The sequence below is a fragment of the Lactuca sativa genome, chromosome 5, assembly GCF_002870075.4.
Source record: "Lactuca sativa cultivar Salinas chromosome 5, Lsat_Salinas_v11, whole genome shotgun sequence".
In the NCBI taxonomy this organism is placed as follows: domain Eukaryota; kingdom Viridiplantae; phylum Streptophyta; class Magnoliopsida; order Asterales; family Asteraceae; genus Lactuca; species Lactuca sativa.
Genome location: NC_056627.2, coordinates 323643521 through 323655851, shown reverse-complemented (window position 1 = coordinate 323655851; position 12331 = coordinate 323643521). Strand labels below are relative to the sequence as shown.

At 30.6% G+C, this 12331-nt stretch overlaps 1 protein-coding gene across 1 annotated transcript; it reads right to left on the bottom strand.

Moving 5' to 3' along the window:
- Positions 1–7985: 7985 nt before the first annotated feature.
- Positions 7986–9716, bottom strand: LOC111891748 (uncharacterized). Its single transcript, XM_023887815.3, has 3 exons — positions 9308–9716; positions 8456–8685; positions 7986–8389 (listed from the first exon to the last, which is right to left on the bottom strand). The coding sequence occupies exons 1-3, from the start codon at positions 9675–9677 to the stop codon at positions 8111–8113; spliced, it is 879 nt and encodes a 292-aa protein (XP_023743583.1). The 5' UTR covers positions 9678–9716; the 3' UTR covers positions 7986–8110.
- Positions 9717–12331: the final 2615 nt, after the last annotated feature.

Sequence of the window (12331 nt, the reverse complement as noted above, 5' to 3'; positions counted from 1 at the left end):
GTTTGATTGGCCACTTTCATGAATTGAATTTTTGTGCAGTTAATTAACTTTTAGGGCACCTAATCGTTCTATTGAGTTAATAATTGGTAACAAGCAATAAGTTTTCTTATTGTAAAACATATATCACATGTTTTCACACTTCCGAGCGTATGAGAAGAAATGAACATTGTTGGGAAGCTTGTACAAAACTTAATGCAGTTTTTCAATACAATCTAAGAGCGTGTTTAGGTTGAATTAGTAAAGCTAGGTCTAATCAAAGAGCGTGTTTTGGTTAGATAATTTGGCAAGCGAGAGTTATTAGAGCGTGTTAATATCTTTCAGTACCAACATAGAATAGCAATCTTGAATTACATCAAATCATAATCAAGTTGAACAACAACATTGAGAACTACAACTAGAACCATTCAATCAATTTGTTTACAAATCTATTTCATTTTGTGCATGCTTTTAAAGTAGATTGTTATTTAGTTATTTACTTTTGCAAACAAATCCCCCTTTGTGACCAAAGTACCTTGCGTAAAGAGGTATAGACTTTTGTCCTGTGTCTCTGTGGTTCGACCCTGCTTGCCTTGTACTACTTTTTAGTGCATTAAAGCAGTGTATTTGGAGTCAGTTGTATCCCTTTATTTGTTGGGTTTGACACACCTAACAAAGATTCTACAACATAATTAACCAAAAAATCTCGGTTCTTACAGTACGTATAATAACGATAAAATTACAAATGCAACTACAAAAAAAAGTAAATGCTTACCATTATTTACGACCATAGTTTATCCCTTAGTTCAGTTGGCACATGGTTCCATGATAGAAAACTAAATCCCACATGTTCCCTCAGCGGGTCTCCCAGAAAAACTTAAGTCTGATCTATATTCCTTAGAAAACCTACCCAATTCATCAAACAAAACTCTATGTTTTATCCCACCAGAATTTGTAAAAGTTATATGCAGCTTTGGTAACCTTATGGTCCTATATATATATATATATATATATATATATATATATATATATATATATATATATATATATATATATATATATATAGAGAGAGAGAGAGAGAAAGAGAGAGAGAGAGAGAGAAAGAGAGAGGGAAAGAGAGAGCTAGGTTCAAATGTTTCTAGCAACTATTTTATGCATGTATGCACCAATGAGAATTAAGGAAATAATAAATCATTTAAGGGTATTATAGTAATCTTTGCATATTTAATTATGGTTGATAATTAGTATGTCTATTATCCCTTTAAATATGGGATGTCAAAGTCAAAATCTGTAGAAAAACCCTACAATTGCCCTCTTCAATTTTCTTCCTCCACATCTTTGTTGTCTCGCTGGTCGTCTTCTTCATCTAGATAACTTTTCACGGATTGGAGAAATCAAGGAGTAAAGAAACGATTACCCCTAGATAAGCAGATAAAGTTCTTTAATCCGATTTCAAAAATTTCACAGCCTCACTTATCGGTCCATGCACTTTTTGAATCAAGAAGACAAAAAAATGTATTTCTAACTTCTCCCTTACCTAATCTCTGTTATTCCCGATTTCTGGATACCGAATCAGTGGTCTGATTTCTCTAATTCTTTGAGTTCGAAGTTTGCTCCAGGAGGTATTTTCTATAGTCCGAATTGGTGAAAATTTGGAGTTCTTACTTTCAAACTATGTATTTTTTTTAGGTATACGGTTTAATCTGAATTCTTATTTTTAGTCATTTAGGAGGTTATAATGTTCAATCTAAGGTTTTATTTCCTGCCTCTTATTTCTAGTTTAGCAATTCAGGAGCTTTGTTTGTCAATGGATAAAACATAAACAACATTTAATATAGTTTAGCATAATTGTGGAATGCATTTTATGGTTTTTGAGTTGAAATTGATTTTCACATAATTGATTTTTTGAAATCAATATAGAAACTTTAAAATCGTCTGAAAAATCAAGATTTTAAAGAATCTATGCTTTATTAAACTCGTAATTCCCAGTATGATACCATTGGTGTTTGATTTTTACTTTTCCACCCTGTCAATGTATAAAATAACCCAACTGGTGTTTTTTGTTTAGAAGAAATTATTGTATTATGATGTGAAGTTGAGTATGACGTGTGAATAGATTTGTGCGTAGTTTGTCAGAATTTATTTATATAATCCCATTCTGTCAGAATGTTTTTGAGAATGTTTGTTAACAACAAGTATATTTCCTTATCTGGTAATAATAACTAGTAATGCATGTTATTCTTTCAGAATGCAAGAAGGAATCAAATATTGATCGTACAAGAGAAAGACTTGGAAATTTGAATAATATTTTTTCAGAATTGATTATTGTTTTTGTTAGATTTTGATGTTTTTTTTCTATGTAGTTTTTAAATAGGTTGCCATTAATGTGGAACAGAAAGAAAAGATGCATACCGAGAGTGTATTTAAGTGCATTTTGTAATGTATTCTGTCATAATTTATTTATTTAAATGCATTCTGTTAGAATGTCTTTGAGAATGTTTGTTAACAACAAGTATATTTATTTAACGGATAATACTAATGTATCTTATTCTTTCAGAATTGCATGGAGAAGGAATTCAATATTGATCATACAAGAGAAATATTTGAAATCGAGTTCAACAACAAGTATATATGCGAAGATCAAGTGGATTATATAAACCACTGAAGAAGATCAAGTGTATTTGTTCAATAATTATATATTCAAGAATGCTATTTTTTAAGAATATTATTCATTTTTGATGATATTCTGTTAGAATATGTATAACTATATTAAAATGTATAAGGATATTAGTTTGTATGAATATGTATTTTATTTCGGATGTGTATTAAGAATAAAATCATAGACCAAACTTGGATGTATATGAATAATATTTAGAATTCTTAAATTAGGTTAATTATCAAAAATATCTGCATTGGATGCAAGAATAAAATCGAAAATATATTTACTAGTTTATGGTTGGCATTCTGTCATTCTGACAGAATAAAATCGGATTTTTAAATTTGAATTAATTTAAAATATTCAGATTTTTAAAAATAAAGAAATCAATTATCTAAAAATCCGAAAATTTCCTTTTTTTAATATATGTTAATTGACTAAAATGCCCTTGTGCTGAAATTTGTGTGATTATATGGTACATGTTACTCTATTGTAATATCATAGACTTTCAGATCAAGACCTTTCATTCTATTCCATCTCATGGTCCTGATTTGTGCATTATGGCACACAATAGTTAGTAAAAACAAAATAAACTAAGCATATATATATATATATATATATATATATATATATATATATATATATATATATATATGGTTAGTTTATTTTGTTTTTACTAACTATTGTCTGTCATAATGCACAAATCAGGACCACGAGATGGAATATATATATATATATATATATATATATATATATATATATATATATATATATATATATGTATATATATATATATATATATGTGTGTGTGTGTGTGTGTATTCTATGCTTATGGCTATATGTACAAACACATACATATATACACATACAATGATATAATCATGTCTCAAATTGTAGAGTTACGATGGCGTGCACACTCATACACATGTGTATAACCATATAAGTTGATGAAATAAAGATATTCCATGTATAATTATGTTGCACAAAATATTGAGTGAAAAAATGACATTTAAACCTTAAAAATTGAAAGATGGTATTTGTTTATGTGTCTTTGACCGATCATAAGCGAAAAGTTACTGACGAATTACACTATGAAAAAAAAATATGGTTATGGGTTATCGGCCAATCATAAGAGACAAATGATTACAAATTGCATTACGAAAAATAATATGAACGCAAGGAAAGCCATTGAGTTTATTTTATCTGGCCTTTTTAGACCCTAATGTGGAAACAATATGAATATGTCCAAACAAAATGAAAATTGCACTTTGAAAGGGATGACATTAAGGTAGTGTTTGTTTTTTATCTGTAGATCTGCGTGGCCTCTTCTGTCTGCGCCGCGCAGACCACGCGCAGACATTAGTCTTCGTAGACTGTATGTTTTTTTGAAGACTGTAGACCTAAAAATGTATGCGCGCCATCTTCTTGGCACAGATGTGGACCATAGTCTTCTAACATCTTCTAGCCTAAAAAAACATATATATCTTAATTTTTTTCAAGTTTTTTTTAATTTATATTTTTTTTCCAACTTTATTAATGATACACAATTTGAAAAAAAAATTACAAAACTTAAAAAAAAAACGATCGACAATACAAATATGATATTTTTGACAAATTTATAAATAAGATTTATTACAATAATAGTCGTTGAAATTGTTTATATAAATATGAAAAAAAATCATAATATATTCTTATATTTTTTGCCAAATTTTGTAAGTAGTATCGTCAATTTTTCAAGAAAAATATTTATGGTACATTTTTAATGGATTTAATTGAAAAAATCGAAGTTTATTTCCATCCATTTATATATCAAATTCTTTGATCACTAATTATAATGTTTAGTTATAACTTTACAATCTAAGTTGTTGGTTTTTATCAAATATATACGTTAATTTATAGCGTTTTTATTTTTATTTTTTATATAATAGTACATAAAAATTGATCTAGATTTGTTAATTATTTATAAAAAATACATAAAAATATTAAAAAATCATTTTGAAGTTTAAAAAAATCAGTTTATTTAGATTTCAGTTTATTTTAGTAGTCCGCAGATGTTAAAAAAACAAACAGTCTTTTTTTTTTAGACTGCAGACGTTTGGTCCACATGTTCTACTGCAGAGGTCTACAGACGTGGTCCGCAGACTGCAGACATTTTGCCTCAGAAAAAACAAACAGCACCTAAGAAAGTTCGTGTATGGTTAAAAAATCATAAGTTTCTAGATGAGTATGCATCAAACATAGGGAATTGTGTAAACATCTACGATAATAATTTTAAAAGTCGCGATTGTTACATGTTTATGCAACCACTACTTCCACTTGTTATAAGAATGTTTGTTTCAGAAAAGATATATATATATATATATATATATATATATATATATATATATATATATATATATATATATATATATATATGAACCAATAACATATTCATGGACGTTCTTTCGGGTATTACATTATCTGGATGACTTATGTTACATAAAGCAAACTATTGTTCAAGTCTTCTATCAATTTGAGAGAATATTTCATCCTAGATTCTTAGATTTCATGGAACATCTTGTCATACACGTTGAGTAAGTTATTGCTGGTGATCCTTTCTCTCTTGAAATCTCTCAATTTCTCTTTTGGATTTTTTTTTCATTATAAGCAATCTTCAATTCTCCTATTCTAAACAATCATAAAATGTTGATGCTCGAGGAAATATTGATTGTACCGGTCGGTCCAATTTTTATCCAAATGCACCATTTGTGGAATGTTGCATAAGAAAACATACGACAACATTTTTGAATAATTTTACGCGACTCAAACAAACAACAAAATTTTGATAGATACTGTCAATACCGATAAGTTATATACAACTCCAATGACTTGCTACGTCGACATTAGAGTGTCAACAATATGAGCTTCTTACAAGTTTTTTCAACCCAAAAACTCTTGAAATTTGAAAAGGTTATTGGATGAACTTTTTCAAACTCAAGTTTTTTCAAAGAGTTTGTTAATTAACAAGATCTAGCCATGAACTTTTTCAATGATTGCATGAGTTCCATTATTTTTTACCAATTATAATTAAAACAACATATATAAATATTCAAAAAAAAAAACATATTGAAAAGTTTTTCTGTTGTTGAAGATACAATGAGCTTTTTGATGTGCATTTGAAAAAAAATAACAAAAAAGTTGTTTTTAACAAAAATAAAGAAAAAACACTTTTCTGACAAAAAAAATATATACATTTCAGAATTAGACCAACTTTTAGGATTCCAGACTGAATTTTCGAATTTTGGAAAAAAAAAAAAAAAAAAAAAAAATCCCTTCAAAATTTCAAGAACAAGTCCGAAATCGGACGAACAATTCCAAAATTTCGATAAAAAAAAAATATTTTTTTACTTAAACCTAAAAAAAATTAAACAAACATAAGGGATATGAAATATACACGATATAAGTAAAGAGATTTTTTGAAGGAAAAAAAAGTCTAGAATATGAATAGTAGTTCGTAATTAAGCATTCAGGAGAAAGGGAGAAAATGAATATTTTTCAAAACCTTAAAAACAATGGTTATCTTGAAGAAAAAAAAATCATTTATGATGGTTAAGATTACTCATGTTCCCAAAATAATAACTTAAGGTTTACTTTCATTAATAACAATGTAATTTACTTTGAAATAATTAGGAATGATGTCAAAGATATACGCGAGGATAGGGAATATACATTACAACCCTACCTAAGCTTAGGTACTAAATCTCTAAAATATGTCGTTTTAACATGCTAAATATACCCGGTTTGGTTTCACTTGATAAATATATCATTCTCCATAACATTTCTTTCTTTCATTATCGTTTTATCATCTCCGTTTTGTTTCCTCAATTATCGTTTATTACTTCATCCAAGTGAACATTACTAAACCCTAAACCTAAACCTAAACCCTAAACACTAAAGCTAAACCCTAAACCCTAACCTTAAACCCTAAACCCTATTGTGTCGATCTTGAATTTACATCTTGAAACCCTAAACCCTAAACCCTAAACCCTATTGTGTTGATCTTGAATTTACATCTTGAAGTATTAATCGTGAATCCATTAACCGTAATCTTTATATAGTAAAACAATGTATTTTCAAGAGGTTTAGTACCTAAGCTTAAGTAAGGTTGTAATGTATATTCTCTTTTCCCTATATATAATCCCCAACTAATATCTACTTTAATAAATAAATAAAAAATTATCACATGTCATACCTTTATTCATTTTGTCAAATATAATGTTACAAGCCCTAACTAATATCTACTTTAATAAATACAGTTATCATATATTACACTTTCGTTCATTTTATCACATGTAATTTTAAGGCTATTTTAAACTAAACTTTTTTCACATGTCATTTTATTTTCGATCTTGAAACCCTAAACCCTAAACATAAACCTAAACCCTGAACCCTATTGTGTCGATCTTGAATTTACATCTTGAAGTATTAATCGTGAATCCATTAACCGTAATCTTTATATAGTAAAACAATGTATTTTCAAGAGGTTTGGTACCTAAGCTTAAGTGAGGTTGTAATGTATATTCCCTTTTCCCTATATATAATCCCCAACTAATATCTACCTTAATAAATAAATAAAAAATTATCACATGTCATACCTTTATTCATTTTGTCAAATATAATGTTAGAAGCCCCAACTAATATCTACTTTAATAAATACAATTATCATATATTACACATTCGTTCATTTTATCACATGTAATTTTAAGGCTATTTTAAACTAAACTTTTTTCACATGTCATTTTATGTTTTTTCTTTCAATTTTATTAAATTTCATATACTATTTAAATGTAATAATTGTAATAAATATAACAATAAAAAGATACCAATTTCATTAAAGCAACTTTCCTTCTAATTTTAAAAATTCTAAACTAAATCCCAATTATTTCATTTGCTTATTTATTTAAACTATTCATTTAAATTTAAAAGAGAAAAAAACCTTTCAATTTCTAAAATTCAATATCTTTCTTATTTTCCTTATAAATTCAGACTTCAAAAAATCAATATTTTTCTTATTTTCCTTATAAAATCAAACTTTCTAAACGTTTAGACATTTATATTTGATTTTTTTTAAATAAATCCGCATAATACATGATTCTCACAACTAATGTGAGTTATGTATGAAACTAGTCACACAAAAAAATCTTATTTTTTATTTCTCCACCAATTTTATGATTTCTTTGGCATCAAATGCATTTATAAAAATTAACGGTGTGACCGAAAGTATAACTACCACCCATCAACTTTGGGGTAAAAATGAAATTAAAACATGTTCATGTTTTACTACAAATGATTTTCAAGGTGCAACGCTATAACATAGAAAACGAAAGTAGGATACAATAACAAATATGCGTTCATTTAAAATAATTACATGTTCTTTTGAAATAGATTTTGATTAGAGTAAACTAAATTATAAAAAGTAATATCTTATAAATAATATGTTTAAAGTGATGAATAAATAGGTAAACCTGGTAACGTATATCCCGAATCAACAATGAATACGTTACCTGTGACATAATCTGAGGAACCATGAATTAAATACTTGACCAAGGAAGTCAAACCTGGGTCAGTAACACCCAATTCTCTCAATGGTATTGTTTTTGCAACCACATTTTTCAGCCATTTCTTTTGCAGAAGTTGCTCTGTAATCTCAGATTTGAAAATCCCTGGAGATATGGAGTTTACCCTTATTTTGTGGCTTCCCAATTCCATTGCCATTACCTGTATCAAGATTCAAGTAAGTACTTATTAATAGGGACATTTGATAGGAGTTGGTTTTTTTGTTACCTTTGTCATGGTGTTAAGGGCAGATTTGGAAGAAGCATACGCAAGAGCACCAGGTAGATGACCACGTGTAAGACCAGCAGTAGAAGAGATGTTGATTATGGATCCTCCTTGATTATTAGCAACCATTTGTAGACCAACATACTTTGACACCAACCAAGATCCTGTTACATTTGTTCTAAAAGTTGTATTCCACTCTTCTTCTGACAAGGTTAAGGGATTTCTTACAGGACCTAAATCGAAAAAACAATAAATAAAATGAGAAGAACCAATCTTGATAAATATGAAATTGTGCTTGAAGTTACAGTTTTCTCTTTTTCAACAAAAAGACATGTTTTTACTAACTAGATCAAACTGTCCCCCAGTTTAACCTCAAGATTGATGTATTTCTAAAATCTTATAGAGAAAAGCAATGGCTAATGTTTACTTGATACCAACTAACAGGATAGCCTAAAAATTGATGCATTTCTATAACTTTATGGAGAAATGTGATGCCTATTTTATACTTCATACCAGGTAACATAATAGGTTGCTGCTAAAGCTTCGACAGTTTGGGAAATGGTTTTGGTCGAATAAACCCTAGGCGAATAGGGTTATGAATCTCACATCCATTGTAAGAATTTGAAAGAAATCATTCAATTTAACATCAAATTTTTGATTTTTCAGTGTAAAACACATGACAAAGACTAGTTTTTAGGCCGAAGCATATCCTAATTTATTAATGATCTCTTAACCATAGCTTTGATACAGTTGATGTTAGGCCAATTACTCTGCGTGAAACAACTACCACAGAGGGCCTCACATAAACAATAAACCTGACACAGAGAGAAAAGATGAAAAAGAATCCGAAGTTACCTCTAATACCGGCGTTATTGATAAGGGCATCGATACGGCCAAAAGCATCCCAAGCCTTTAGCACAGAGGCTTTGATGGTAGGACCGTCGGCGCTGACGTCGAGCTCCACCGCCACCGCTTGGACGTCGTTGTCCCTGCCTTGACTCCGATGAGTACCAGCGATTTTCAAATTGTTAATTGAATCGCACAGAGCCTTGAGCCGGTCTGTTCGGCGGGCGGCAGCAATAATCCTGCAACCGGCTTTGGCTAAGTCGATACAGAATTCCCAGCCTATGCCGGAGGATGCACCGGTTACCATGACGATCGTCCCTCTGAGGTCTCGCCATGGTTCCAGCTCACAGCTTGCTGCCTGCTGAGTAGAAACCCCCATCGATGATCGCGACTGAATTTTAGAAATTAAGTGAAATGAAAATTAACTCCTACTAAACTGTTCAATTTTTTATACTAATTTATCGTAAGTGTATTTTCTTGTTAGTGAGTGTTTTTTTTTTTTTTTTTAACTTTAAAATTCTTTTTGGGCAAATATGTTTATTAATAGGGGTGGCAAGTGAGTTTTTTGAAAAAAAAAATATTGGATTAACTTTTGTGACGGTAAAACTAATAAATTAATAAGTTTAAAAGTGTTAGAGTTAAAATATTTTTTTAAAGCTATCGTATCTAAAAAGTTAAAAAAAATTCAAAAAACAAGTTTAACATGTTTTCCGAAAATTGAAATCTTTTTTTTGAAGCTAAAGTCTTCATACGTACTCTCCATATCAAAGGTCATAAAGAGCTTCCAAAATCCGTCACCACAAACTATTAGAGTAGTATCCACCTTAAAGAAGAGAGACAAGAGAAAGATATAAAAGAAAAAAAAAGAAGTTTAAGAGAGAAGATCATTGAGCATCGTGGTTCGTCCTCCCCACCACATCATATCATAACCACGAGTGATATGTATTTGTGTCCATATCACTGGCCACCTCCACGGCCTAATTGGTTTGTTTATTTGGTTGACACATGGCCAACAAGTTGCATTAGAAAGAGTCCAACATCACCTCCTATAATTATGGAAGCTTCCAAATGTTACATGCATATTCCATTTAGTTAGTAGACGACATTCACTTTTGCATTACACCAATGATTGCATGTTTTCCTTATTATTAGCTAGTAGTATGACTTTCTTTAGTTATTTATATGAATGTATTTGCATTACGAAGGGAATGGAAAAGGTTATGTTTTTAGTCTGATTTAATCTTGTTCTTGGGGACTAGTCATCCATAATTGGCTCTATCATATATCTTCTTCTGTTATTCTTGAGAGATTGACCATCTCGAATCGGTCTCTATCAAATTGTGCTTTCATTCCAGTTCATCATGCCTCCCCGTCAAGATCCGTCAACCGATGTCACACCGCCAAGTATCCACGAGCAACTCTCCACACTCATCGCTATTTCCACCGCTAATGTCCACCGTCTTGATGCAATTATCACATAAATGGTCACCGTCAACACCCTCATCGGCATTAAAACCGAAACCATGGTGAAACTCATCCCACCTCCACCTCCACCGCGAGCTAACAATCAACACATCTGTTATCTTGCAACCGTACTTGACACCATGTCTGCCAACATCGCCAAGAAAAACCAGATTCCCACAAATTTCGTTAACACTCTCCTACCGACACTGCACACAACACCACCATTTCCACCGTTAGCACCGTCGGCACCACAATCGTCGCTACCACCACTGGCGCCACCAAACTTTTCGCATTCACACCATCAATACAAAAATCACTTCCACTATCACCACAACCGCCGCCATAAAAAAACCTTCAGGCAAGTCCGACTTCTCATGTTCACTTAACGGTCCAATCAACAGTTTTTTCTCTCGTTGCTCTCCAAACGAACTTACCTGGCCTCGAGGACGAGGTCAACTTTAAAGGGGAAGGAATTGATATGTATTTGTGTCCATATCACCGGCCACCTCCATGGCCTAATTGGTTTGTTTATTTGGTTGACACATGGCCAACACGTTGCATTAGAAAGAGTCCAACATCACCTTCTATAATTATGGAAGCTTCCAAATGTTACATGCATATTCCATTTAGTTAGTAGACCACATTCATTTTTGCATTACACCCATGATTGCATGTTTTCCTTATTATTAGCTAGTAGTAGGACTTTCTTTAGTTATTTATATGAATGTATTTGCATTACGAAGGGAATGGAAAAGGTTATGTTTTTAGTCTGATTTCTAATTTTGTTCTTGGGGACTAGTCATCCATAATTGGCTCTATCATCTATCTTCTTCTGTTATTCTTGAGAGATTGACCATCTCGAATCGGTCTCTATCAACGAGCCACCACAGAATATCAGAGTGATGTTCACCTTCATGGTGGGTGTCACCCGGACAACCACTGTCCATGAGACTCTGTACCTAATACTCATGACGGTCTAATAGAAAATCTATTCTGAAAAATATTTTTAAGTTTACCAATTTTTTTTGATGTATTATTGGCTTTTCAAAAGGCCAACACGTCAAAAAGTTATTTTGAAAAACAATAATAAACGCCCCGTTAATGCCTAAATTTTATATAAAAAATCATATAGCTTGCTTATGTGATAATGGCCTTGACTTTTTGTTTACGTAACATGTCATTGTTTTCTATTTAACAGAAAAATGTAACAACTCGATTTAGGGGACTTGGACTTCTTATAAATGGGCTAACATGACATATCTAATCAACGTGGTCTATTTATTTATATCATTATATGTATTAAAGTTAGTATAAAAAAAATAATTTGTAAAAATAGATATTTATATGATAAATTACGTATAAAACACATATATAATATAAAAACACATATTTATATGTATTTACACATATCAAGATAGGTAAAAGATCAAATGAGAACCAATCAAAATCAAAATCATCACCTGATTTAGTCATGAAGATGAGAGCAGATCCAATTAATCTAGGTTCGTCATGATTGGTTCATAACCTCAATAAATTGAGTCACCAAATCAAATTCGTTTCTTCATCTAA